Source organism: Natrix helvetica (genome assembly GCF_964273705.1).
Source record: "Natrix helvetica genome assembly, chromosome: Z".
Lineage (NCBI taxonomy): Eukaryota > Metazoa > Chordata > Lepidosauria > Squamata > Natricidae > Natrix > Natrix helvetica.
This window is the reverse complement of record NC_138554.1, coordinates 263,787-291,148: the sequence shown is the minus strand read 5'-3', so window position 1 is coordinate 291,148 and position 27,362 is coordinate 263,787. Positions and strand designations below refer to the sequence as shown.

Below are 27,362 nucleotides of genomic sequence, written 5' to 3'. Positions count from 1 at the left end.
GCCCAGCGGAGCCCCCCCCCCCGTCAAAGCAGAGGCGGGACAAGGAGGCGGGGGCGGAATGCGTGTTTATTGAGCGTGTGGAGGAGGAGGAAGAGGGGGGGCGCTGCTCAGGTCCAGACCTCGGCAGGGACCATGCCCTCCTTGCAGTTGAGGGGCGGCAGGAGGTTCTCCTCGGCCAGGAACTCCAGCGGGAAGCCCACCAGCAGCCCCCGCACCGCCCGCAGCCGCTCCCGCGCCCGCCCGGGGCTGAGCGAGGCCAGGCTGCCCACCGCCACGTGCTCGCGCAGGGCCCGGAGAGACCGGACGGCGTCGGTGGGGAGGCAGCGGAAGACCTGGCGGGGGAGGAGAGGGGGATTAGCGCTTGGCCGGGGGGGGGGGGGAGGCCCAGATCCCCCCTCCACACACACTGTCCCCGCATCCCGGGATGCTTCCTCAGGTGCTCCTCAGCCCAGGCCTCTGGGAGGGCAGCCTGCAGGGCCGGAGGCCGATTTGCAGGTCCTAATAGCGTCCATGTCGTCATCTCTCTCCACCTGTGAGACCCCCACACCCCCCAAATCCTGGGCACCCACCTCCTCATAAATGCTGGTGTTGGCTGAAGCTCTGGCACTCCAGACGTCACGGAAGAGGCGGTCGCTGATGGGGTCTTGAATGCAGTCATCGTCCTCTGGAGCGACCCCCAAGAGGCGCCTGCCAGGGATTTTTCAATGGCAACAGGGATGCAAAAGAGCAGGACTTCCCCCCAAAGCCCTGGGCTTCCAGGGGTGGGGCAGCTGGAGAGGAGGATCTTGCTGCCCTCCATCTGCTGGGGCCTTCTGTCATCCCCCCCCCCCGGCTCCCTTCTGCCCCATCTGTCTCCATGCTCTTTGGGTCTTCCTTGGCGAAGTGGGGGAGGGGGCATCCCTTTCTGCCCCCGCAGCGCTCACCTGAAGCACTCCAGGCGCAGGCTGAGCGCAAACTTCCCTGCTGCATACTCCTGCCCGCCCATAACGGACGGCACCAGTTCCCGGTCTTCTACCAGCACGGCCAGCTCGCTGTCGCGCTTCCCCAGCAGGCTCCGGTCATTGATGTTGGCAGAACCTTTTGGGCAGAGGGGCTCGACCCATGAAGTGAAGGCCGGAGCTTGGGTTGCCCTGCCCAACGCCCCCCCCCTACTCACCAATGATGACGCGCTGGTCATCTGCAATGAGCATCTTGCTGTGGACGTAGACCAGCTCCGTCAGAAGGGCGCCCTGCAGCTCCCCGTGGGTCCGAAGGCTGCAGAAGGAGATGTAGTCCCTCCAGCCATCCCCCACTTTTTTTTTTTTTTTTTTTTTTTTTTTTTTTTTTTTTTTATAAATGTTTATTTATTTTTCTTTAAAAAGACAAGACAACACATAAGATACAAGAGCAGGGAAGTAAAAAAAAACACATTTTCATCAAGCATGTCGTTTGGTTACAAGTTTTTGTGCGATGGTTTTTACAATTAAGGATGCGTTCACTAATTATCCATTAAATATAGTTAAATATTTCATTGAGCATTGCATGTTCAAGTTACCATAGTATTCTTTCTTTTATGACAACCCTTATTTCTTTATCTCTACAATTATGTACTAGGTAACAATAGGTCTTTATAAAATTGTATCACCATTCTCTCAAAAATAAAAGTGGAGATTAAGTCAAAGAAAAAAAGAAACTCATTACTTCATATAAGACATTTCTATTTTCCATTAATCTTAAAGTTTCCAATCATCCTCAACTCCAAATTTAATTTCCCATTATTATTTGTCAATCCATGTAGTCATTAAATATTTTAATCTATATTCACATCCATTGTTCATTACATCATCATTATTCCATTTTATATTATAAAATAGTCACCAGCCATAATCATACCTAACAGTTTAAATCATCTCACTCTTATATATTAAATACATTATTATTCTTATCTCGTATAAGTAAATGGTCTATTTCATAATAAAGGCTTAATATGTATAGAAAGAGAAAAGAAAAAAAAAGAAAGAAAAAAGAGAGAGATTTTTTCAAAACATTAAGTATAACTTTCTATTATTATTACATATAAGATAGGGTAAAGAAAAAGAAAAGATTCACTTCCAAGTTTTTTTATCCAACCATTGATAAAACAAGTCCCATACTTTATAAAATTGCTCATCCTCTAATTCTCTAATTTCAAATGTAAGTTTACTCATTTCTGCACAGTTCATTATCTTCCAAACAATTTCCTCCTCTGTTGGTACTTTCTCATTTTTCCAGTATTTAGCAAATACAATTCTAGCAGCTGTTAAGACATTTATGATCAAATATTTCAAGTCTTTATTGTATGTTTCTGGTATTATTCCCAATAAGAAAAGTTCTGGTTTCAAGTCTATATGTTTATGTATCATTTTCTCCAACCACATGTGTATTTTAGTCCAGTATCTCTTAGCTTCAGGACAAGTCCACCACATGTGGTAATATGTGCCGGGTGTATGTTGACATTTCCAGCATTTTTCAGACTTATTCTTCGACATTCTTGCTATTCTCGATGGGGATAAATGCCACCTATAAAACATCTTATACAAATTTTCTTTATATGCAGTTGACATTGTCATTTTATAATTTTGAGTCCACAATTTTTGCCATTTTTCTAAATCAATCCCATGTCCAAAGTTTTTTCCCCAGGCTAACATAGTTCCTTTCACTTGTTCTTCATATAATTTCACCTCTAATAAATAATCATAAAATTTTTTAATTAATTTTTCATCGTTACCTGTTAAAATTTTATCTAATTCAGTCAGTTTATCATAAAAACCCTCATTTTTTCGATCTTCATTGTATCTAGAATGTATTTGCACATATGAGTACCAATTGAGTTCAATACCTTCTTGTTTCAATTCTTGTATAGATTTAAGTTCACCCTCTGCATTCAATAATTCAGCATATCTAACTGCTTCTTCCCTTTTAAATATTATTGGATATGAAAAGGCTTCAATAGTTGATATCCAGACTGGAATTTTCAAGTAGTGCGACCTCTTAACCTTCTGCCAGTTTAATAACAGAGCCTCTCTTATAGAATGGTCTCTAAAGTAACCATGTTTTTTAGTTCCTTTATACCATAAGTATGCATGCCATCCCAACAGCAAGTCATGACCTTCTAGATTCAAAAGCCTATCATTTCTTAGCATTATCCATTCCTTGATCCACATCAGACTAGCTGCCTGATAGTATAACTCCCAATCAGATAAACCCCACCCTCCCCTTGATTTGGAATCTTGTAACAATTTACATTTTATTCTTGCTTTTTTCCCTTGCCATATAAATTTCAACACTATTTTATTTAATTCTTCAAAATATCCTTTCCCCAACTTAATTGGAATAGTCTGAAACAGGTATAACAGTCTAGGTAAGATATTCATTTTGATTGTTGCGATTCTACCAATCATTGATAATTGAAGATTCTTCCATTTCGCCAAGTCTGTTACAATTTGTTGCTTCAATTTAATATAATTATCTTCTTTGAGAGTGCTGCACTTGGCTGTTAGGTGAATCCCCAAATATTTAACTTTGTTTGTGATTTGCATTTCCAAATTTTCCGCCAATTCTTCTTTTTGTTTTCGGGGTATATTTTTTGTTAAAATCTTTGTTTTGTCTTTGTTTATTTTTAAACCTGCAACTTTTCCATACGCCTCGATTTCTCCTATCAGTTTAGGTGCAGATTGAAATGGCTCCTCAAGGATGAAGACTAAGTCGTCAGCAAATGCTTGCAACTTGTATTCTTCCTTTTTAATGATCATTCCCTTTATTTCTTCCTCTTCTCTAATCTTTCTATTTAGTACTTCTAATGTTAAAACAAAAAGCAGTGGTGACAGTGGACAGCCTTGTCTCGTACCTCTTTTAATTTCAATTGGATCCGTCAGCTCTCCATTTATCATTATCTTGGCTGTTTGCTTGTGATATATCGTTTGTATGGCTTGAATAAAATTCTTGCCAAAATTCATTTGTTCCATTTGTTGAGTCATAAATGTCCAATTCACGTTATCAAAGGCTTTCTGCGCATCCAAGAAAATCAAAGCCATTTGCTTCTCAGAGTGGACCTGATAATATTCTAAGGTATTTAGAATTGTCCTTATGTTATCTCTAATTTGCCTCTTTGGTAAAAAACCATTTTGGTCCGGGTGGATAAACCCATTTAGGTATTTTTTCAGTCTCTCTGCCAGTATTGAGGCAAATAGTTTATAGTCTGAGTTCAACAAGGAGATAGGTCTATAGTTCTTAATTTGCGTATGGTCTGCCTCCTCTTTGGGTATTAATGTAATATATGCCTCCAACCATGAATTAGGTATTTTACTTTCAATCATTACTTCATTCATGACTTCTAGTAATGGAACGGCCAAGGATTTTTCTAATGTTCTATAGAATTCCACAGGAAGGCCATCCGGTCCCGGGGCCTTCCCATTATTTTGTCTTTTAAGGGCCTCAGTTAATTCCATCATTGTTATTTTATCTTCAAATATAGTTCTAGTATCATTTGGTATTTGGGGGAGTTTGGCGTTTTGTAAATATTGTTTCACTTCTTTCTCTTCTATGTTCTCTTGTTCATACAGCTTGGCATAGTAATCTTGAATAATTTTCCTTTTTTCCATATTTCCATGATGCAATTGTCCTTGTTCATCTCTTAGTTGTAGTATTTTCTTGGTCTCTCTTTCTTTTCTCAGTTTATAAGCCAGCCATCTGCCTGGTTTATTTGCATTTTCAAAATAGTTCTGTTTGGCGCCTCTGATTTTTTGGGCCAGGTCCTCCTTTTCCAATAGGTCAAGTTTGTGTTTTATTGTGTCCATCTTTATTTTAATCTCTTTCTTTTGTGGAGATTTCTGTAGTTCTTTTTCCAATGTGCTGTAATCTTTTTCTAGATCCTTAGACACTTGTCTTTTCTTTAAGTTTCTCTTTCTTATATAGTCTATTATCAAACCTCTAGAAAAGGCCTTCATTGTATCCCAAAGATTCTGTAAAGACGTATCTTCTTTTTTGTTTTCTTTAAAGAAGAAAGTCAATTCTTTTTCCATTTTCTTTACAAATTCTTTCTCTTTCAATATCCTGTTATCTAGTGTCCATCTCGATCTTCTTCTTTGTTGTCTCCAACCTATTGCCATTGGATTGTGGTCTGCCCAGATGTTTGGTTCAATCTCCACATCTAGTGCGCTGCTGGATATGCCCGTTGAAGCCCAAATCATATCAATTCTAGAGAACGATGATTGTCTATTTGAATAAAAGGTATATTGTTTTTTAATGGGGTTCCTTTCTCTCCACACATCTTTTAGATTTATTTCATCCATCATCCTGAAGAAGGACTTTGGGAGTGTTTTTCTATTTTGTTTTGTTGTTTTGTGGGTCTTATAGTCCAGTTTCTGGTCTACAATACCATTGAAGTCTCCCATCATGCAAATGTCAGCATAGTCTAGATCAGAAATTTTCTTGTGAATTTTTTTATAAAAGTCATCTTGTTTTTCATTAGGGGCATAAATTCCAATTAGCAGTATTTTCCTAGCATTGTCCATTATTTCCACCATTAAAATTCTTCCATCTTCGTCTGTGTAGATTTGTTTCGCAGGGATTTTATCTTTAATGTAGAAGGTCACACCTCTTTGTTTACAGTCCGCTAACGAAGTAAAGTTTTTTCCCAGTTTTGGTTGTACTAATAAATGACTATTACTTTGTTGAATATGTACTTCTTGTAAGCAAATTATATCTAATTTTAATTTCCCTAATTTGTGGAATATTTTCGTTCGTTTACATGGCGAATTAAGTCCATTTATATTAATTGAGAGTAATTTTATTCCTTCCATCCTTATGTTTTATATATAGGATTTATAGCTCTAGTTGATCTTGGTTCCCGTTGTGCTCTACTCTCTACACCCCCAACAGCACCTTCTTCAATGTCAATTCCACCTACAGCACCCTCTGTCCTCTCAATTTCGGTTATGGGTAGATCCAGCAGTTGCACCGGTGGCTCTTCATTTCCAGGCTTTTCTGGCTTTCCTCTCAAATGTTCTGTGTAGAAAGCTTCTGCCTTCTCAATTGTATCAATTCTATATCTCTGTCCTTTCCATACAAACATGAGGCCTTCCGGAATCAACCATCTATAGTTAACTCCTATTTTAAGTAAGGCTGTAGTCAAGAATTGATATTTTCTTCTTTTCTCTCTCACCCGTCTTGGTATTTGCTTAAGAATTGCAATCTCCTTGCCTTTGTATTGCAGTTTTTTATCTCTTGTGTTTTGCAGGATTTGTAGTTTTAGTGCTTTTTTCGTAAATCTTACATGGACCTCCCTTGGGAGGGAGTTCCTCGTTGCATATCTTGTGTTAACTCGAAATGTCTCATCTATCCCGTCCATTATCTTCTCCTCAGGTATCCCTAGTATTTCTATGAGAATTTGGGATATTATTTGTGGCAGATTTTCACCCTTTTCTTCTACTATATTTTGAAACCTCAAAAAATATTCAGAGCGCTCCATCTCCAGTCCAATTATTACACTGCTTTCTGTTTCCACTTCATTCAATCTGGAATCAAACTCTTCATCCCTCTTCTCTCTCTGCTTCTCTCTTTCAGCAATTTTTTGCATAACATCTTCTTGTTTTTTGACCCACTGTTGTATATCTTTTATATTTCTCTCTGCTTCGTCTGTTTTTTTTTCTATGTTCTCCATCTTCGTTTCCACATTGTCCAACTTCTTTACAAGTGTATCAAATTTTTCATCAGAGCTTGTTTGAAGTTTCTGTATTGCTTGCATAATTGAATCTAATGATATGGTCTTCTCTTTTTCCTGTTGGATCATAGATTGTATTGATCTTTGTCCTCCTGCCGGTGAGGAGGCAGGGGTTGTTGTTGTAGAACCCACTGGTGTTGGCTTTCTACTCATCTTGCTATTTTACTCTCTCTTCTTCTTCGTTTTGTGGTTCAGTCCAATTGCAGTTAACACTAGAAAAAAAAAGAAGGTAGAAAGGGGAAAAGAGGGAGGGGGGGGAAATAGGGGAAGAGAGTGTATAGTAGTTAGATAAAAGTAATAGGGGGAGAAAGCAAGGTTTGATATAGGATATAAGAGAGAGGCAGAAGAGGGAAAGGGGCACAGAGAGAAAGTGGGTGGGAAGGGAAAGAAAAAGACAATCTGTATAAGAAAAATAAGGGTGGGTAAATGGAGCGGGAGGAGAGAAAGAAAAAAAAATGTATCTCTGTTATTTCAAGAAGAAAAAAAAAGGGGAAATAAGAAAAATGGAAAAAGAAAAAATTGCAGACCAAGGAAGAAAAAAAAAAGAAGGAAAAAATTGTTCAGCGCTTCCAGGCTCCAGGACTTCAAAAAAAAAAGAAAGAAAGAAAGAAACAACACACGCACCAACTAGAAAAGGGAAAAAGTCATCACATCCCCAGGAGAATAGTATAAACACTTGATGTAATTTCCAAAGTCACTCCAGTTTTCTCTTATAAGTCTTCCAAGATAAGTTTCCAGACCTTACAGCTCCACAAGGAACAGCCTGCAAAAACCATCTGTGTTCCTTGCTTCTTATCAGGTCCTGACCTTGAATAAATGTCTTTTTCTCAAAATAATCCCAGCTGTAGGAATTGGCAACAATGTTTCAAAGTCCGCTAGATGGCAGTGTTAAAGTAACAGTGTTAAAATGTATCCAGTCCCTAGCCCCTCGAAGCGCTGCCTAAAAGAGAAAGTTAAGCTCAGCACAAAGAGGAAAAAAAAAAAATCTTTCAGGCATTAAAAGGTATATAAGAAAAAAGGCTCTGATAAAGTCGCTTTAAAAAAAAAAGAAAAAATAAGGAAGGGGGAGTTAAAAATAAAGAGAGCTTCAACCGCAATTGTAACAACAGTAATAAAAGTCCCGTCTGGTTTCCAGTAAATAAAAAGGGAAGAACAAAAAGCCCAAATGGTTTCAATTAGCTCTATTCAAACCCGCCGCTAAGTCATCGGTTGTTTTCTATTTCCTTTAATCTTCCAAATTAAGAGTGTCCTCTGTATAATTTAAGCAAAAAAGAAAAACTTTCTTCAAGTACTCTCACCAAACCACGGCATGCTTTCTCTCTCTCCTGCTCTTGCTTCACGGAGCCGTCAGCCGCTTTGGCAGCCCGGGGGCTGGCTCCTGACCGCAGGCAAAAAGGGGTTTCACCAGGGTTTCCAGAGACTTTGCGAGTGTCTCTGGGTCCCCCGGAATTTCCCCTTACCTCCCACTGTCTCTTCGGGACAGCTTGGGTCCTAGCCATCCCCCACTTTTGAGAGGAGGAGAACAGAGACGCCAGCCCTGAGCCCCCCACGCCTCAAGGCAGGGAGACCCTCTTCGGCTCCCCCACTTCCAGCAGAGACCCAGGCCTTGCTCCTGGGTGGGGCTCAGGATGGGGCTCAAGGGCCCCGAGGGTCAACTCTGCTCCACCCCTCCCCCATCCCTGGGTACTCACTGACTGCCTGAAGGCGAGAAATGATGGACGACTCCCCACGGCAGAGGGTCCTGCAAAGTGGGACAAGGAATTGGAGCCCTCCTGACTGTCCTTGGCAGGGGGGAGGCCGCCTCTTGGGCCCCTGAGCCCCGGGGCCAAACTCACCGGTAGGTGAAGTGAAGAATGGCCTGGATGGAGTTGCTGCCCCCCTGGGCAATGTCCCCCTCGAATCCGGGCAGGAGGGGGAGCAGCACATACACCCTGAACGGCTTCTTCTCACTGCAATGGGAAAGACACCCCCCACACACAAACACACACACAGGTGTCAGGGACATGGGGGGAGGCGTTTCTTCCTGCCTTCATCCCTTCCCTGCCTGCTTCCTGTGGAATTCTTGGCACGGGGAGAAAATTGAGAAAAGCTCTTTTCAACTGGGGCCTTTCATTCAGAGGTGGGAGCTTTTCTGAGCAGGAAATGGGGGAGGGGGGGCAGAGGGGCTGGGCTGCTGGTGGGGTTCCCATTGAGAACCAGTTTGGCTTGGTGGTTCAGGCTCCAGGTTAGAGAAGGTGAATCCCTGTTCCCCCTGAGGCATGGAAGTCAGCTGGGCCGTTCTCGGGCCAGCCCACCTCACAGGGTGGTTGTGGGGAAAGGAGGAAGAAGATGTGTTCGCCGCCTTGAGTTATTTGTAAAAATAAAGGCAGGAAATAAATAAGAACAAAGAGAAGTTAATTATACCGGTGCAGCTCCATGCGAAAATGCCCACAAGCACCACTTAACCCGGGCGGCCTCACTGGGGGCGCCTGCAGCCCGCAAACCCTCCTGCCCTCCCCTTGGAAGCCTCGGCGGGAAAAGGGGCCGCCAACGCCTGGTTTTCTGCTACCAGAGACGGAGAAGTTTCTGTCCCGGGTTGACCGGAGTCTCTGTGATCCTGGACGGAGCCCAGCGGTTTTAGAATCGCCTCCGCAGCCAAGCACACACACACACACACACACACACACGCTTTGGCTGCTGGAGGTGGGAGGGGCTCCTGGTGGAAGAAGAGCCTTGTGGGCCCCTCCCTCCGGTCACCCAACGGCCTCTGCCTGGCCTCCTGGAGGGGACTCACGGGAAAGGCCTTGGCCCCTGGGTGCCACCAGGCGAGTGGTGGGCTAGAAGGCAGCTGATCCTCAGCAGGAACGCACGGAGGGCAGAGGGGCTTAGGAGAGACCCTCCCTGGGGATTGGGCTGTGAAGGGGAGGGGGCAGAGAAGCACTTCCGCACTGGGAAGGCTCTGCTAATGTTAACCCCTTTGCCATAAAGTACATTTGGCTCGACTGCTCTCTGGGCCCCTGCCTGGTTCCCCTCACAAGGACCTGGCGGTAACAATAGGACATCTCTCGCGCAACCTGGGTGTGGCAGCCTCTCTCCCCCCCCCATTTGCCAAACCCACCTGTGGGCAAGCAGGATCCGCTGCACAACTGCATCTCCAACGGTGTTGATCACTGAGCGCCCATCTGCGCAGGTGATGAAGAATTGATTCTGCCAGAGGGAAGGTCAGAGTGGGCCCTGGGCAAAGGTGGGGAGGGGCTCCCCACTTTCCATCCTCTCCCACGAAGGCCTCTGGGACCTTCTCCGATGGAGCCAGTTTCCGCCCCCCTCCGGCTGCCCTGGGGCTGCCCGGCCCCCTTCCGTCCTACCTCGATGTACAGGTAATGCCGGCAGCTCCTGATGACGTCCAGGTAGGCGTTGTAGATGGAGCATTCGTGCAGGCCGGCTGACCAGCGGTCCACTGAGCGCAGCACCTGAGGATGCAGCCGAAGGTCTTCCGGGTCAAAAGGAGGGGGCTCGGGCACAGGAAACCCCCCCCCATTTGCTGGGGGGATATTGGATATTCTTGGGGAGTCCCCCCTGAAAAGGTCCTTGCCTGTTGAGCACCAGAAGGGGCAAGGGGCATACAGAGTTCGCCCCTTCGGTCAAAGCCCCTCTTATCAAGCAAGGCACACAATGAGGCCCCCTCAAAAGCCCCCAGGCCCAGCCCTTCCCAACCCCACCCCCGGCCTGGCCCTGCTCCCTCACCTGGACGTCTGCAGCCTGGGCACCGGGCACAAGGAAGGGGAGCTTCGGAGGAACGTGAGGGGACTTGGGCAGCAGGTAGGGGTATTCGGAGCCTTTGTACTTGGCCTTGATTGTCTGAGAAGCAGAAACGGGAGGCGGGGGGGGGGGTCAGTGGCCCCAGAGCCCCTTCCTTCCCTTGGCTGCTTTTTCAGCACACAAGACCCCCCACCTCCCCAGCCGATCTCAATTGCTTTCTCACTCTCCGAATAGAGTCATAAAGGGGGTCTTCACAGGGCCTCATAAAGAGCTGAATGCACCAACCAAGGCGCTTCCTCAACCACAGGCTGCAAACTTTGGCGCATAAAAGGGCTGCTCCTGGCTTCACCGTGGCTGCTCGGGAGGGGACCCTCCAAGCCACGAGGCGGATGCCAGGGTTTGGGGGTCTCTGCCACCTTTCAGGAGATGGGGCTCTAGTGTGTGTGTGCTTGCATGCTGCTGAGCTGCCCAGGGGGGCTGGGCATCCTTTCAAGCAGGCAAAAGAGTAAACGTATCTATGAACAGTTTCCCTTTGGGGGTCTTTGCAAAGGGCTGCTCTGCAAAGTGGGGAGGGGGAGACCAGGGGTCCCTTCTGGCTCTATGAGTCTGTTTGGCCAAAGACTGGGGGGGGGCTCCATGGAGACTGAACCTCCAGCTGCTAAAAACGAAACCTGCCGATTCCACCAGCTTCTTTGGCCCTGACAGGAGGAGGGGGAGGGGGTGGCAGCCTCCCCCTCCTATGGGTGTCACCGGGGGGGGGGTTGTTTCATCCATATTTGTGTTATTTGCTTCCGTTACTGATTTCTCCCAATGGCTGTTGCTGAAAACATTTGTTGTTGTTGATTATCTCCCAAACAGCTGAAATATCCCAGCCTCTCAGGTGTGTTTGCAGCTTCTGGGCCGGGCCAGCCCCAGCCCCAGCCCTGCCAGCCGCTCACCCACCTACCTTGGTGAAGTTCCAGCGCTGGATAAAATGCCTGGCCACGTCCCGCGCAGCCACCCCGTGAACAGCCATCCCCACGTCCCGCCACGGCATCCGAGGGGTCTGGAACCTGTCGATCAAATCTGGGCCAGAGCAAGGAGGGGGGGGCACAGGAGGTCACTTTGTGGGCCTCGGGGGGCAGCAGTTCCCCCTAGCACAGGCCAGCCTCACCCTGAAAGGAGAAGAAGGGGGGGGCACAGGAGGGCTGCCCTTCCTCATGGGCTGAGCCTGGAGGACCTCCCGGTGGGCTGCCTCCCCCCATCCCTCCCTCCAATGGGGGGTGGGGGCAGCATGGAGACCTGCTCTCAGGCAAAGCAACTCCCGCAGATCCCAGAAGCTGAGAAGACTATATCATACCCCCACCCCAAGGGGCCTCTGCCTCACCCCACCCCACCCCCTGTACCTTCAAAGGGCTTGTCCAGCTGCACCCAGTCCTTGGCAATGAGGTTGCTGTAGTCCTTGCCCAGCCAGAGCAGCTGGTTTGTGGCCAAGTCCATGGGGGTCTCCTGGCCTGCAGGGGCGGCCCCACCCTGAGCAAAAGAGAGGGTCAGGGAGAGGCGTGGTGGGGGAGGGGGGGCCTCTGGGGCCAGCAGCAGAGGGGAGAAGAGAGCAAGTCAGAGCAGACGGAGGGGGGGGGCAAGAGACAGTCACCCCAGGATTCAGGGAAGGAAGGGACTGAGCATCAGAGGGAGGAGGCGGCTTCTGGGCTCACCTTGGCACCACAGCCGTTCTCACCCTCCAGGTCCGTCAGGCGATACTCCGGGGTGTCCCAGCGCCCATAGGCCAGATCCAACCCTCCCAGGAAAGCCACAGCCTGGTCCACCACCACCAACTTCTCGTGGTGAGCCCAGAGGAAGACGATGGAGGAGACGTGGTCCGGATGGCGCATCACCTGGCAGGGAGAGGAAGCCGAGGGGAACTAGGCAGGGCGGAGGAGGCTGGGGGTTTGTTGCCGGGGTGGGGGGGTCTGGGGTAGAGGAATGAGAAAGACAAGGCTGCAGCCCCCCCTCGAATTCTGGGGCTGCCCGAGGGAGAGGGATGCATTTACCTTGATGTTGGGGTGCAGCAGCATCAAAGCCCTTTTGCTGTAGCCACTGTTGAGGCCCAGGGCCAGCCCCACCTCCTTGAAGAGCAGCACGCACACACGTACCCCCTGCTCCTGCAAAGGGGGCATTTGGGGCGCGGTCACCCGCTGGCCAGGGAAGCCAGCCAGGCGCCCCCCCCCACACACACACATACAGCCTGCGGGGGCCACTCACTGCTTTGTGCTTCAGGATGAGGTCCAGCCTCCACTCGTCCGACTGAGCCGGGCGCTTCATGTAGACCTCGGGGCTGAGCCTGGAAGAATTGGGGGGGGGGTTTCTCTTGGGCGGGGTGGCAGGAAGGGCGGCTGGTGGGGGCTGCTCTTCTGCCTTTCAGGAGGGACCTGCCCCCCTCTGCCCCCCAGCAAAATTGGCTGCTGGCAACTCGCTCCTGGAGATGCAACCTACCCCCCCAGTTCACCAGCAGCAGAGACTGGGTAATACTGGCCTCCAAATGCCCCAGTGTTGCGGGCACACTCACTTCCACCCAGGGAAAGGAAAGGGCCACACAGCAGGCCCTCCGGTGCCCTTCGTCTGAAGCAGGGGTGGGGATTCATGCCAGCCTTACCACCAATCCGTGATGAAGATCTCCTCCCTGGCCTCGACCAGGGCATCTGCCACCGCCGCAAAGTACCCAGCTCCGTTGAGAAACCTGCCATGGCCGGAGAACACAGGGTGAGAGTGGGTGATTCCCCAGCCACCCTCCCCCCCCCACAGCCCCTGGAACGGCAGCGGGTGGTGGTTTCTCCTCACCAGCGGGCGGGGGTCTCCTTGCGGACAGGCGCAAACCCCTCGTAGCGGTGGCGCTGCAGGTGCTGCTGGCCTTTGCTGGCGGCCAGTTCCGTGATCTGCTGGCCCCACCAGCAGGCCTGGCGGTAGCTGCTGCACTTCAGGACCAGGGACCTGCGGGGGCAAGGACCTCTCCCAGCAGCTGGCAACGGGTGATGTGGGCTGCCTGCCCTCACCTCTGCCCACCTCGCAGGGCAGGAGGAGACCCGGGAGGGAAAGCTGCTCCTTGGCTCCTCCACGGCTGCCCACCCCAGCAAACACAAGGCTGGAAGGCCCAGGTCAGCCGTCCTGCCCTCCCCCCCCTCAGACTGACCTGCAGCTGTTGTCCACACGGACCCCGTACTTGGTCTCGGTGGGTTTCTTGCCCACTTGGACCCTAAAGGCCGGGTCAAAGAGCAGCACACAGGAGATGACGCCCGACTCCGGCTTCAGGTAGAGCAGGAAGGCGTCCTTCACCACCAGCCACCTGCAGGGGGAGGGCAGGCTAAAATAAAAGCAAAATCTCCCCCCCACCCCATCCCTCCCCCTGCCGCCCCTGGGACTGACCTCTTGGACCAGCGGTAGCAGACTTGGTGATGTCCAGTGCAGTTCAGCCCCTGGATGCGGTGGCCCCCGGACCGCTTCAGGATCATGCCTTCTCTGAAGCGGGGGAGGTGCAGGTCAAACGTCGCCCTCCAGCCTAGCACCTCCCCCCCCCATGCCAAAGGGCAGAAGTCTGGACTCACAAGCCTTTGGGACCGAGTTCCGGCAGGAAGGAAAGCCGGCTGACATCCAGGAACTCCGCCTGTGGAGCAAGGAGTAGAGGGTACCCACGGGAACCAGGGCCGGCCTGGCAGCCCCATACCCACTCCTGAGCCAAGGGGGAGGGGGCCGTACCATCGCGTGGTAGTCCCGGTAAGCGCTCATCTCCAGCAAGGTATTCAGGTAGCTCTCCAGCTGTTTCTGTGGGAAAGGAGCCAGGAGGAGGGCTGCAGGGGGGGCTCTCGGCTGCCCCCTACCCTTGCAAGTTGCCACCCCCTCCCCAGATATCTAGACGCACCTGACAACCGCATTCGTCCCTCACCACCCACCCCTGCTTCCTTCCCCACCCCCACAGCCTCCTCCCTGTCATTGGAGGTGGCCGAGGGGTCCTTCTGCACCTCCCTGGAGCCCAGTGAAGGGAGCTGTGCTGACCCTCCTCTTGGCTGCCTCACCTGCTTGCTGGACGGGCGCCGAGAGACCTCACTGCCCCCGTGTGGCAAGGGGGGCAACTCCAGGGAGCTTCCGACCGGCCAGGAGCCCTGCAGGACGAATCTGCAGGGAGAAAGTCTCAGCAGCCCGACCTCTGCCTTCCCAGAGGGAGCCGAGTGCCGACCCCAGCAGAGCCCCCGACACCCCCAGAGCCTCCGACACCCCCAGAGCTGGGGACAGGCTCTCCCTGCCCAGTGGGTACCCCCCAATTCCTGGAAACATTAGGCAGGTGTGTCTCTTAGCCTATGGAACTCCCCGCCCAGGGAACAAGTGGCTGCCTCCCATTGATTTTCATCAACTAAACTTTTGAACAGACTGAAGCGCTGAAGGGAGCATCGATTTTCTAAATGGCTATCCATGCATCGTGGCTTCTCAATTGAAGAGCACGTCAGGCAAACAAGGCAGGTTATGAATCCAACCATTGAAAATAGCCCAAAGAGTTACAATTGTGAAAGAAGCCACCATGAAAAGAGGGTGCCGGTGTTAAGGCTGCTCCGGGCTCATGAAACCGCTGGGCAAATTCCTCTGACAATCACGTGAAGCGACTCAGCCTAACTCCTGCCAAGGGCTGCATTTCTGTACCAGGTTGTTGTTTTTTTTGGGGGGGGGGCAAGTGGGATATATTTATTAAATTAATGGATGTGCTTGGGGTCACATGAAGGATCGAGCATGCGAGAGAGGAGGGAAAGAAGACACTGGTGCAGAAAGAAACACAGACTGTGCAGAGAGCAGCAGGGCAGTTCTGTCAACCAGCCAGCTGAAAAAGAGAGGAGAGGGGAAGAAAGCGGGGGGGGGGAGGAGAGAGAGAGAGAGAGAGAGGGAGGGAGGGAGGGAGGGAGGGAGAGAGAGAGAGAGAGAGAGAGAGAGGGAGGGAGGGAGGGAGGGAGGGAGAGAGAGAGAGAGAGAGAGAGAGAGAGAGGCATTCAAATTTGGCACGAAATCCCTGCGAAGGCCGGGTCTCCAGGACACCCACAACAAAAGGTGCCAGAGGGCACCTGGGAGGCTTGCAGTCCATGTTGGACCTAATCCAAGGTTGACAACAGGGGTGTGCAACCTTGGCCGCTTTGAGACCTGTGGACTTCAACTCCCAGAATCCCCCAGCAGGTCTTAAGATCTGGGCCGAGGTTGGGGCCCCTTCGCTGATGACACGCCCGGCGTCTCTGGCTCTGGTGGGGGAGGGGGAGGCCCTCGCTGGCTACGGGGGCGCCTGAATCTCACCGGGGCAGCGGGAGGAGGCTGAGGAGGAGGCGGTGCTTCATCAGGTCCCTGTGGAGCTCCTGGAAGTGCCGGAAGAGCTTCTTCATGCTCCAGGTGAAGTGGCCGTGGCTGAGCTGCAAGGCGTAGACCGTGCTGGGCCGCACCTGCCAGGGAGGGAAGCTGGACAACAGGCCCCCCAGGCATTCTCCTGCCCACCCACCGCCTCCCCGTCCCCAGCAGTGGTGCACTTGGTAGGATTGGCCAGGGGCTGTTTGGCCACTGTTTGGTCCTAGGGAGAGGGGCAGAAGGGGAGCCTCTTGAGGGACCCGGAGCTGAGCTGAAGGGAGGGGCCCTCTGGCTTTGGGGCGGGGCCAAGGGAGGCAGGGAAAGGGCCAAAAGGGAGCCATCCCTTCCTTCCTTCTGGGGTGGAACCCCTCCTGCCCTGCGCTTGCAGCTGAATGAACTCTATCCTGGGTCTGGAGAAGGAAGCCCTGGCTTCTGGGCATAACCCTGAATGGCAGCCGAGGGAAAGTTCCCCTCTTCTCTCTTTGATGGAAAGCCTCCTCCTGCACTCGGCTGCCCCCGGGCCAGGGGGTCTCCTGCCTGAACTCTTGGCAGGGAATTCTGGGAGGGCCCCCCCAGAACCTCCTTGGCAAAAGCCCCCCCCAAAAAAGATTTGCTTTGGAATGCCCATAAACCCTTTCTCAGTTAATAACCATGGACAAGCACAAGGCAGGTAGCCCTCAACTTAAAACAGTCCATTCAGTGACCGTTCAAAGTTATAACAGCGATGAAAAAAGTGACATGCCTGTTTTTCACACTTATGACCACTGCAGCATCCCCATGATCAAAATTCGGACACTTGGCAACTGGCTCATACTTACGACCATCGCAATGTCCCAGGGGCTTCATGCGATCCCCTTTTGCGACCTTCTGACAAGCCATGTCAACAGGGAAACCGGATTCACTTAACGACCTTGTTACTAATTTAACAACTACGGTGATTCAGTTAACAACTATGGCAAGAGAAGTCTCAAAGTGGGGCAAAACTCACTTAACAAATGTCTCACTTAGCAATAGACATTTTGGGCTCAATTGTGGTCGTAAGTCGAGGACTGCCTGTAAAGATGACTGTCCCTACACAAAACGTAACTGTTTCTCAAATGTACATGTTGGCAAAGGGAAACAGCCACCTGAGTGCCTGTAAAACGGCTGTTCTCCCAACTGGCGGTTTGCTCCAAAGTCCTTCCCCCCCCCTCCCGCAACCCCTTTAACCTCTCAGTCTTGTATTGACCATGGTAAGTTCCTAGTCCTTCTGGGTCCCACAATGGCTGGCTGGTGGTCTTCCGCCCAGGACTAGAGCCAGGCCCAGCTGCCACCAGGACACTCCCAGTGCCCCCCCCCCCAGTCAGCTCCCTCCTGCGTAACTGCTGGGGGTAACCTCTGAACCAGCTGTGGGAAGAGGAGTCTGCCTTGAGACCAGGGCCAGGCACTGCCTCCCCCCCCGCCCCCCCCCCCCGTTCCTTCCCTAAAACAGGGAATTCCTGAGAACTGATGGGCTCTGTGGCTGAGGCCAACTCTCTATGGCAGCTGCAGGGTTGAGGCTTACGGGCAGGAAGGTGCCTGACAGCCCCCACTCACCTTGGAGCCCCAAGTGTACCTCTCCGTGCTTTCCACTCGTGCCACGATGGGCACCTCCTTCAGGAAAAGGGAGGCCTGGGAGTGCAGCGGCCTGGGCTCGTAGACCGCCATGAGGAAAGAGCATGGCTGACCTGGGAAAGGAGGGAGAGCTCAGCCCGAGACCCTAAGGAGGGCCTGAGCCACCCCCAAATCTCCCTCACCCCCGCTGGGCCCAGCCTGACCTGCAGTCACTGGGGGTTGGAGGGCGTCGGTCTCATCAGGTTCTCCCGGCTGCATTGAGCTGCTGGAGGTCTCCCGGCCAGGGCCAGGTGTGGCCTGCCAGCCCTGGAAAGGAGGAAGGTGGTCCTGGGCCAGGCAAGCCTCCCCACACTGTCTCCTCTCCCTGGAAGCCCCTCCCCGGGCAGCAGATGCCCAGGCCTTGCAAGGCCGCCAGGCTCCTTTCAAGGGGAAAAGGCAACCGCTGGTTCTGAGCAGGAAGGGAGCCTGGCTGCAGGCAGACACACTGGACAGAAGGGCCGGTCAAGCGAGGGAGAGCTATGGCAGGAGATGGACACATACACTGACCTCTGACCTCAGGGCAGCCTTGGCTGGACAGAGCTCTAGGGAACTCTCCCAGCTGCTGCACTCACCTGCCCCCCCCCCCCAATCCACATGCAGGGAACGCCTGCTTGACTGGGAGCCCCCTGGAGTGGTTGGGGTTGGGCTATGGGCACACTCCCCCCCTACAGGCCCCTAGGATCTTGGGAACGTCGCTTGGCCTCTTCAGTGCCAGCTCCAGCTCTGGAACTACCCTCAGGGCAGCCTACCCAACTTTCCAGGGGGGTGGTTCTGCTGTGCTTTGGGCAAGAGGCACCCCTGAGCCCCTGGAAGCTCTTGCTGGAGGCCAGGAAGGGCACCCAGCGCAACCCAGGCGTGATTAAGGCGAGATTTCCGGGAGTTTCGGGGAGGCAGGAAACTTTGAATCATCCCCTCTCTGCTCAGGCTGAGACCAAGGCAGCCGCTGCACTCCCTTCGGGGAATTGGGGGCAGCCACTCGGGGCGTTCTTTCCACAGCGGCCTTCAGACGGGGATTCCTCTGCATCAGTTGGCCAAGCCGTGCAGCGCCGAGAAACTCGCTGGGATGGCCCCGCTCACCGCAGACGGGGGGGAGGGAGCCCATCCCGGCGCCCGCGGGCTCAGCGCCCCGCTCTCCCTCTGCCTGGCCGACAATGGAGCCTGCCCGTCCATCGCCCCCCCCCCCCGCCCTGCCTGCCTGGCCTGTGGGCTGCCTCCCCCCAGGGCGGCCCCCGGGCAGCGGAGTCCCGCGGGCGGCTCCGAGGGGTTGAGTCAGCCGCCACCGTCGGGAGGGAGCCGGGAGCCTGGTCCTGGCAGTCGCAGCCGGGGGCCGCCGGGGTCGGGGCCTTGGGGAGGGGGCGCCAACGATACCTGCCGACGGAGGGAAGGGCGGATCCGCGGAGCAGCGGCGGCTGGAGCGGGGGAGCGGAGCTGCCCCGCCGGGAGAATCAAAGAGGGAAGGAAGGGCCGGAGAGGAAAGGGCTGGGTTCCTGTCCCGGGAAAGAGGGCCGGCCCCGTTTTGGGAGCGAGCGCAGCGCCGCCCAGCTGACGCAGGAGCCCCAGGGCATGTGCAGAGCGCCGCCCCTCCCTCGCCTGGCCAAGTGACTCGCATGCCTCCGTCCGGGCCGCTCCGGCCGCAGAGGAAGTCACGGGAAGCCAGCTGACGGGGAAGGGTGCGCGGACTGTCCCCGGGTTGCGTCCGCCAGCGGCCGTTCTTGACGGAGACCCCGCTTTCCCAACCCAGAGGCTCCGGCCAAGCGATCCCCCTTCGTCCCAATCCGTGGGGAGGGGGGAGATCGGTGGCCCTCCACTTTCCCAGCGCTAGAGTTTTCCGCCCGTTTCTCGGGGCAGCGGGGGCTCCTGCTTGGGTGGGCGGGTGGGATGCAGCCTTGCTCAGCCGGGCGCCACCCTCGTGGGCAGGGTTCCTAGCGGGTGTGGGAGGATGGGCGCTGGGCTTCCCTCCCCCTTCCAAACCGCCGGGATGGAGCGGGCGGCTGGGGAGTCTCCGGCTAGGTCGGGCCGGCTACAGCCAAGCCAGAAGCGGCCCCAAAAGTCGCGCGAAGTGTGCCACGCGGGCGGGGAATGAGACCTAAAGACCCTTCGGTGGCAGGTGGCTGCGGGCAGGCGGCCCGTCTCCTCCGGGGGCCCAGCCCCTCCGTGGCGCCGCGGCTGCTCTGGGACAGCCCCCCCCCCCCCGCCCTGTAATTACAAGGACTCGCGGCTTCCCTGCTGGCCCCAGACGGGGAGGAGGGCGAGGAAAGAGGCGGCTCAGGACCTCTTCTGCCCCGCTGGCGCCTCCCTCTCTGTCCGGACCCTCCAGGATGGGCTCCAGGCTCCCCGACTGCTTTCCACGCGCCAGGCGCGGACGGTGGCGGCGGGCCGGCAAGGCGGACCAGGGAGAGCCCGCGGAAGGTAAGGTGGCAGGGCGGTGGTCTCTCTCCAGCCGGCCAGGCAGAGGGGGCGGACAAGCCTTCACTTCTCTCCCCCACCCCCCCAGCAGCCTCTCCAGAGGGCCCCGACGTCGCGGCAGGCCGAGCACGGTCCACCCCGTCCACCAGCAGCGAGGGCGACCCGCAGAACGGCCGGGCGTACTTCAGCGGCAAAGCGCGAGTCTCCTTCCGCCACCAGCTCGACTCCGAGAGGGACTCCACCAGCTGATCCTCCCGAGAGGCAGCAGGCAGGGCCGCTGGGCAGAGGCTTCCCAGGAATAAACGGCCCCCCTCCCCGGCCTCTTTTCTTTCTTTCTCTCTCCTCAAGGGGGGAATCGCTTCTGCCCACTGAGCAGGGACTCAGCAGGGGTGGGGGGAGGAGCAGGCCCCCTCCAGCCATCTTGCAGGCCAGGCTAAGCCCCCAAACCAAGCTCAGGAGGCTGTCTGTATGAAGGAGGGGGTGTGGGTGGGAATAGGCAACAGCTCCTATTTGGAGCTGCCAAGGAAAAGGCTTCCTGGCACACAGCCAACCCTCCTCCCTCCAGCAGAAGCGGAAAACACACAGCACCTCCCCGAGAGAGAAGGCTGCTGCCGTTGGGCCTCTCCTCCTAGTGTCTGCCAGAACAGGGTGGAGCGGGTGAGCCCCAAGCCCCCAGGTGAGCCCCCCCTTATTCTCAATCTAATCACAGCTGGGCAGCAATCGGCACAAGTAGTAGTAGTAGGCAGAGCCCGCCTGGGGAGGGCAAACTGGCAGAAAGGGCCCCCACCCTCTGCTGCTTGTGGGGGGGGAGGGGGTAAGAAGTGTTCACTGGAACCCTCCCCCCCATTAACCCCATTTTCTGATTTTGCAAAAGACCCCAAATGGGACCTGCTGCTTCAGCCCCTTTTAACCTTCAAAGGCTGCTGGTAGCTTTGTGCTGTGTGTGTGGAAACAGCTATTTCCTTGGTCTTCTGTCACGGAGAAGGAGGCCTGCCGCCTGCAAAGCTTCTGACCTCATCAGAAGGAAAGTGCAGAAGAGCTGCTCTCAGCAGGCAGTAAAGAAAAGTACCCCCGCCCCCCGCCCGCTCTCTCCATGTCGTTCCCGCAAGGACCGAAAGAAAGCAGCCACACTCAGCAAGGATTTCTGCCTTTAATACCCACCAAACGCACATAAAGACAACCCCCAGCCCCCTCCCCAAGAGTTGCAGGCCATTCCAGGCGTCACTGGGGCCACACCCCCTCCCCACCTACCCCCTCAGATGGAGGAAAACCGGGGCAGTTCGTTGCCGAGAATGACCTTGCGCTCCACACCGTCCTTGGTGATGGCAGCCAGGCGGATGACGCCCCCACTCGAGCCATCGCGATCCATGGCCAGGGCGAGGGCTGCAAGGAGAGAAGACAAGCAGAAGCAGAGTCAGCCCCTTCCTGAGAAATAATCGGGGGCTCCTGCCCTTGGGCCCTGGGGTTGGGGTCTCCTCACCATTGGCTGTGAAAGTCAGGCACTCCTCCTTACTCATCCCGGGCTTGTAAGAAACATCCACGAAGCCGTAGATGTAGGAGCTGCCGGAGCCCCCAATGGAGAAGGGCTGGCGGACCATCATGCCCCCCATGGGGACAGAATACACCTGGAAGGGAGGCAAGAGAAACCTTCGGCAGGGCAGCCAGAAGCAGGAGGGCTCAGGGGTGGCCGGTTGGCATTGCACAAAAGTGCCCAAGGCCAACCCAGGGCAGCAGCTGGGTCCAGATGGACGTCCATCCACCCAGGCAGGACATCCTCCATGCAGTGTCAAGGGCCAGGCTCCCACAAGGCTCACCCCCCCCCCCGGAACCTGGGAAGCACATCGCTGCCCCTCACCTGCCCCCCCTTGAGCCTGTCCCAGCCGGCCACCAGGATCCCGGCCGTCAGGTCCTCCCGGTAACGGTAACACATCTCCTTGAACAGGCTGGCCGCTGTGTGCACCAGGGGCTGCTGGTCCAGCTCGATGCTGCAGGGCGAGGAGAGGGAGGGTTGCAGGCAGCCCCCACAAGCCCCCCCTTTCCAAGCCCCCCCCCCCCACCAATCCAGGCAGACCAGAAGGGCTTCCACGGGCAGATCAGTGGCACTTGCCAGAGTGGTCCTGCCGCCCCCTCCCCATCGCAGAGCCTGCAACGCCCCCCCCCCGCCCACCTGTGGAAGCCCAGCTGGTAGGCGACAGCGTCGGCGATGGCCTGGGTGTCGGCGGCGGAGCCGGAGCGGCAACAGAAGATGCGGTCGTGGATCTGGGTCAACTTGTCCGTGACGCGGTTGGCGATGTAGGACCTGCGGGCGGCACAGCCGTCATCCCCGCCCGGGACCCCCGCCCACCCCCTCCTCCCTCCTCTCGGGACCCCAACCCCCGCCCGCCCGCCTCCCTCCGCCCGCCGGCCACTGACCCTGTGGTGGTGCGGGAGTCTGCCCCGATGACCACGCCGCCGTCGAACTCCACGGCCATGATGGTGGTCTGCGGCGGAGGGGGAAGAGAATTAGCGTCAGCCCCGGAGACCCCGGCCAGGACCTCCCCCCGCCCCCGCCGGCGCCCGCCCTCACCCCGGTACTCTCCGCCTGGTGGGTCCAGTCCGGGCAACCGGCCGTCAGCCCGAGGCTCGGACCCGCCGCCAGCCCAGTCATTGCCATCGCCGCCGCCATCTTCGCCCGAGCGCGACACTGACGCAAAAACGCCGACGCGCAGGGCTTTACGGCACGGCGCTTGCGGAGAGGCCGAGCGGAGTGAGCCCGCGCAGCAACCGGCGGGTCCTGTTGGTGGCGCTCGTGGGTTTGGTTGGATTGCCGGGCAGGCCTCCCACTCGGGCCTCTGCCGTTTCTATCTCTTCAACTGATAGAGTCTCTGGAGATGTCCTAGAGCGGCAACTTTTTTGCCTGGCTCCTAAGACTTCCGGCGGTTCCTTGAATGGGATCAGCGGAAACGCGTCATCCGCCAGCGCCCACACTTGGCCTGAAGCTCGACCGCTTTAAGACCTGTGGACTTCAACTCCCAGAATCCCACAGCAGGTCTTAAGGTTGGGGCCGAGGTTGGGAAACGCGGCGCACAGCATCCCTGACTCGCGTAACGTGGGAACGGTCTGCTGCCCGTTGATGCTGAATGTGCCCTTCAGTTTGAAAAGCCCCCTAAAAGCCGATCCCGCTGGGAGAGAAGAGGCTGATGTGGGGGGAGCTGGAGGTTGTTCGCATCCCCAGCACAACCAGGGGGTGTTCGGGTGGGAAGGGACCCTCGAAGTCAGTCCGCCCCGGACTCCGCGGTTGTCCTGGAGCCCCAGAGGGGAGGCTGTCCCCGCGTGCGTGCAGAGCTTCCCTCCGCGGGCCCTTCTACCATCCCGGAGCCCACGGGCAGGAGGGAAGCCCTCCCAGTCCCCGAGGCGACCAGGACTGGGCCCGTCGTGGCAGCTCCAGTCCAACCCAGGCAGCCTAGAGCGGGGCTGCGGTCCCTGATTCCCTCCCCGGGTCGCCTTCGGCTCTTCTGGCAGCTGCGGCACATGAGGGGCTCACAGGATCCCCCCCCCCCCGCGTCTGCCTGTGGTTTCCCTGCCTGGGATGGCGGAATCTTGCCTTGCTCACTTCTGAGCGACGTTTTCCTGGCTGGGGCCCAGTGTTGAGGTCCATGGAGATCCTCTTGAACCCCAGAGACTCTTTTCTGAGCTGGTGTCAATCTGCTCCCCCCCCCACTCCATTTGCTTTGATGCCATCTGCAAATTTGATGACTGTCTCTTCTAACCCCCCCCCCCCTTCTGAGCTGTTTACTGTTGAGGATTCCTGGTCCAGGATCTCCCCACGGCTTCCCTCCCTCCACATGGATGTAGACCCATGGAGGACCACCTAACTGGGTTTCCCTCTGGTAATGACTCCATCCCTCCTCCCACCCCCTAATTCAATTTTGTCAAGAAGGAGGCCAGCCTTATCAAATGCCTAACCACACCCACTCCCACGCCATTCCTTTGGCCCACTAATCAAAGGAAGTAATGAGATTCCTCTGGCAGGACCCTGCTGGCTTCTGGGAGTCCCCCCCCCCCCCCATCCCTTGGGTTTCAAACCAGCTGTTTGTTTTCCTTTTCTGGGATTTTCCCAGGTATGTTTTGGTCTGGGGTTTCCTGCTACACCCCCCCCCTTCCTTACATATCAGACGCCTGTTGGCTTGCTCCAGTCTTGCCATCTTTTCTACCCAGAGCTGGGTTAGCTTCCTTCTCTTTGACATTCCTCTCTCTCTGGACGTGTCCCAAGAAGCCTTCTGTTGTTTTTGGCATGGGTGGGGAGCCTTATCTCTTGCTGAGCTTTAGCCTTCGGGATCCCAGCCTTGCAGATTCAGCCTGTTTCCTGATGTGCTGCATTTGTTATCTCTCCCCTTTTTTATGGCTGTTCTTTTTGGTTCTGTTTTTCAGAGCTCTTCGTTCGACCACAGGGTCTTATCCCCCCCCTTCCCCCCTCTTCAGTAATGATTGTGTTTGGGAATCAGTTACCTCGTTTTCTGAACTTCTCAACTCAACCAGACAGTCACCACCACCCCCCCCCCGAGAAAAACCTGGCTGGCAGCAGCCCTGCTTGGCTTGCAAAGGGAAAGGGAAAGGGGCTGTAGAGCAGAGGGGCTGTATCTGGGTCGGAGGGCAGTGCCTGCTTCCCTGCACATGGAGCCCCTGCATCCCGCCCTTCCCCAGCCTAGGGGCAGAGGGGCAGGCGGTATCCAGCTGCACCACAGCCCGGGGGTGGGTGGGGGCGCTGTAACCCACCCTTGGGGTGCAGGAAATGCGATGGAGTGCCACTTGCTGTACAGATGGAAAAGCCCCTGGCCGGACCAGCAGAGGGCAGTCACGAGGCATAGTTGGTTCTGGGTCCCTGGGTGGGTAAGTCCTCCCAAGGCTCTTTATTCAGGTCTTCCCCTCCCCCAAAGGGAGCCCTGCCGTCTTCCACTGGGGACCCCCAGGCGCTGAACGGGGGCTGCTCTCTGGACGGTGCATGCCGGCGCAGGGTCAGCCACTTTCTGCCCAGGAGAGCAGGCTTCTGGCCCCGGATCGGTCCTTCGGGTGCCGGGTGTGAAACCCCCGCATTGCCCTGGGCGTCCTTAGGGCAGCTCCAGCATCCCATGGGCAGAGTAGACCTCCTGGGTGACGTTGTACACCCGGCCCAGGCTCTCCACCGTGGTCAGGACAGCGGCCCCAACCGCCAGCTTCTCCCCCCGCACGATGATGCGGTACAGCTCCTGGCGGGAGGGCATTGCCAGGGAGGCCAGGGCAACGGCCTGCTGCACCCACCAGCTGTGATAGGGGGCCAGGGCCACCCGGTAGGCCTCCGCACACATCCGGGAGGGTTTCCCGTCCTTCGGGCTGGTGCCCAGTTTGTGCAGGAAGAGCTCCAGCCACTTCAGGGCGCGATGGAGGCGCAGCAGTGTCCGGCAGCCCGAGGGAGGCTGGTGGGCTGGCAGGGACTGGAAGCCCACCAAGCCCGAGGCCAGCTCAAAGTCCACCATGGATTGCACGGTGCGGTAGTGGAGGCCGTGCGGCCCCTCCTGATGCTGCTGCAGGATGCCGATCTTGGACTCAGTCTCCCGGGAGATGAGCCCGAAGGCCGTGCCCAGCGCCTCCATGAACCTGCAAAGCACAGCCACCTGTGAATGTGCAACAGTGCTCCCCACCCGAGCACTGCTGAGGAACACAGTGGGAGGGAGCCATGCAGGGGGGGGGGGCGCAGTTGAAGGCCCCCAGTGGCCCCCACCTCTTTCTAGAAGGAAATTCCAAGCTCTGGATCGCTCAGGGCCTGGGTCTTCCCAGAGGCCACCCCCACCCCTTCCCTTCTCACTTGAGCAGCTGCCTCCAGCCTCGGAGGTACTCCTGGAGGAGGATTTCCCCCCGGGGGGAGAGGCTGGCCGAGAAAGCCCTTTGCAGCTGCCGGATGTCAAACTCTTCTTCGCCCCAGAGAGGGAGGGGGAATGTTGGGGTCCCAGCAGGGGCAAAGGCAGGAGTGGGCTGCAGAAAGAGAAGGAAGGGGTGGAGGTGGGTGGGGAAGGCAGGGGTGGAGGGAAAGGATTAAACTCCCCTCCCCGCCCCCCCCCCCCGGTTTCCTTCTTACTTAACTGCCTCTTCCTTCAGTTTTAAGTTCCATTCCCTCCCCCTCCCCCCCTTACTTACCAGTTGGGAAACCACAGACCCAAAATGCCCTCCAGCCAGTTCATCTCCCAGCTCACACACACACACACACACACACACACATTGTGGAAGGCATTTCGGACTCCCCTCCATCTCCCCATCGCCATGACTCTAACCTTGCTGGGATTTCAAGGGGGGGGTGAGCCTCCTGGCTTCCCTGCCCACCCTCCCACCCACCCCCCAGTTATTGGGCCTGTGGTCCCTCAGCTGCCGCAAAACTCCAGAGGGTCTTTGGCACCCCTCCCTGTCAAGGGGGAAGCAGGCGTGTCTCCCCCTCCCTCCCCGACTGATAAGGCCAGCAAAGCCGCTTGTCTCTTCCTCTCACCTCTTCCTCCTTGGGCAGCGTCTTCCCAAGCCATGGGCAGCAATGCCCACCCCGGGCACAGGCAGCCAGGGAGAGCTTTGCTGCAGGAGCAGAAGCGCAGGGTGGGTGAGCTGCAGCCTGGGCCCTTTGGCCCCTGCCCGCCTTCCCCCGCCCCGCCCAGTCCCTGACTTACGGAGGTGCCGGCTGGAGAGGAAGAGGAGGAGGAGGAAGATCCCCAGGAGGAGCAGCAGCTGGCAGGGGCGCAGAGGAGCCCCCATCTCCAGCCTCTTGCCTCCTCCAGCAGGAGGGACCAGCCAGACCTTTGCACCCTGCCCTCCGCCCTCTCTTCCGGCAGAGATAAGGAGGAGGACGGTGTGTGTGTGTGTGCGTGTGTGTGTGTGTGTGTGTGTGAGGGAGGGCCGAGCTGGGCGGCTCCAAGGGGGCCCCTCCAGCAGGGCTCTTGGGGAGGGCAGGGGGAACTGGCGGGGCAGAGGGCTGGTGGCCCCCCAGGCGCCTGGTAAGGTTGCTGGGACCCTCCAGGGGGAGGGGTGAGCAGGGAACCCCAATGCGGTGGGGGTGGGGCAGCCTGCCAACAATTCCCCCTGGAAATTTCTGGGTTTGGGGAAAAAGAGGCCCTGGACAGGAAAGGGCTTTGCTGGACAAGGGGCAGTCTCTCCAGGCCACCCCCTTTTTTTCAGGCTGCCAGATGTGCCCCACGGAGTCCCATTTCGGGCTTCCAGAATTTCCATGTGTGCCCACCTCCCTTCCTCCCTCTCGCCCCCCCCCCCGGATTGATTGGGGCTGCTGGAGCAGAGGCAGGGGGAGGGGTCCTGCACTTTGATGCCCCCATGCCCCCCCCCTGAGCCTGGAATGCTATGGGTGGCTTCCCCCCTGCTTGCTCCGTCCAGTCCCAGGTGCCTCCGAGGTGGGTGCTGCATGAGCTTTTCTTAAGGTGGGGCTCATCTTTTCATTTGGGGGGGGGGGGGGCTGGCAGTGGAATCCAGAACTGGAAGCGAAAGGGCCCAGATG

At 55.6% G+C, this 27,362-nt stretch overlaps 4 protein-coding genes across 7 annotated transcripts; 1 reads left to right on the top strand and 3 right to left on the bottom strand.

Annotated features, from left to right (window-relative positions):
• Window positions 1-47: 47 nt before the first annotated feature.
• Window positions 48-18,969, bottom strand: LOC309401066 (phospholipase D2-like). 3 transcript variants are annotated; one of them, XM_081970005.1, is made up of 25 exons: window positions 18,824-18,965; window positions 17,620-17,722; window positions 17,399-17,529; window positions 15,779-15,921; window positions 14,524-14,623; window positions 14,207-14,272; window positions 14,056-14,114; window positions 13,877-13,969; window positions 13,644-13,796; window positions 13,295-13,444; window positions 13,110-13,193; window positions 12,719-12,797; window positions 12,508-12,618; window positions 12,172-12,351; window positions 11,863-11,989; window positions 11,424-11,542; window positions 10,463-10,576; window positions 10,084-10,188; window positions 9,837-9,925; window positions 8,575-8,688; window positions 8,431-8,480; window positions 1,157-1,291; window positions 924-1,077; window positions 570-687; window positions 48-332 (listed from the first exon to the last, which is right to left on the bottom strand). In XM_081970005.1, the coding sequence occupies exons 2-25, from the start codon at window positions 17,672-17,674 to the stop codon at window positions 108-110; spliced, it is 2,754 nt and encodes a 917-aa protein (XP_081826131.1). In that variant the 5' UTR covers window positions 17,675-17,722; window positions 18,824-18,965; the 3' UTR covers window positions 48-107. The 3 variants fall into 3 exon arrangements, with proteins under 3 accessions (XP_081826131.1, XP_081826132.1, XP_081826133.1); XM_081970006.1 differs by having other exon boundaries at window positions 15,779-15,891; XM_081970007.1 differs by lacking the exons at window positions 48-332; window positions 570-687; window positions 924-1,077; window positions 1,157-1,291 and adding an exon at window positions 7,963-8,117 and having other exon boundaries at window positions 18,824-18,969.
• Window positions 18,970-19,359: 390 nt separating this feature from the next.
• LOC309401067 (uncharacterized protein) lies at window positions 19,360-20,180 on the top strand. 2 transcript variants are annotated; one of them, XM_081970008.1, is made up of 2 exons: window positions 19,360-19,864; window positions 19,950-20,180. In XM_081970008.1, the coding sequence occupies exons 1-2, from the start codon at window positions 19,774-19,776 to the stop codon at window positions 20,108-20,110; spliced, it is 252 nt and encodes an 83-aa protein (XP_081826134.1). In that variant the 5' UTR covers window positions 19,360-19,773; the 3' UTR covers window positions 20,111-20,180. The 2 variants fall into 2 exon arrangements, with proteins under 2 accessions (XP_081826134.1, XP_081826135.1); XM_081970009.1 differs by having other exon boundaries at window positions 19,362-19,864; window positions 19,953-20,180.
• An 817-nt stretch (window positions 20,181-20,997) lies between these two features.
• Window positions 20,998-22,706, bottom strand: LOC309381565 (proteasome subunit beta type-6-like). Its single transcript, XM_081932722.1, has 6 exons — window positions 22,428-22,706; window positions 22,274-22,341; window positions 22,029-22,160; window positions 21,717-21,846; window positions 21,342-21,486; window positions 20,998-21,244 (listed from the first exon to the last, which is right to left on the bottom strand). Exons 1-6 carry the CDS (start codon window positions 22,524-22,526, stop codon window positions 21,117-21,119), a joined length of 702 nt encoding a protein of 233 aa, XP_081788848.1. The 5' UTR covers window positions 22,527-22,706; the 3' UTR covers window positions 20,998-21,116.
• Window positions 22,707-24,799: 2,093 nt separating this feature from the next.
• On the bottom strand, window positions 24,800-26,697 carry LOC309381563 (ceramide-1-phosphate transfer protein-like). Its single transcript, XM_081932720.1, is given in 4 exon segments — window positions 24,800-25,474; window positions 25,683-25,849; window positions 26,355-26,497; window positions 26,500-26,697. Coding segments are annotated over 4 exon segments (948 nt in total). The 5' UTR covers window positions 26,612-26,697; the 3' UTR covers window positions 24,800-24,948.
• Between the last annotated feature and the right edge of the window lie 665 nt (window positions 26,698-27,362).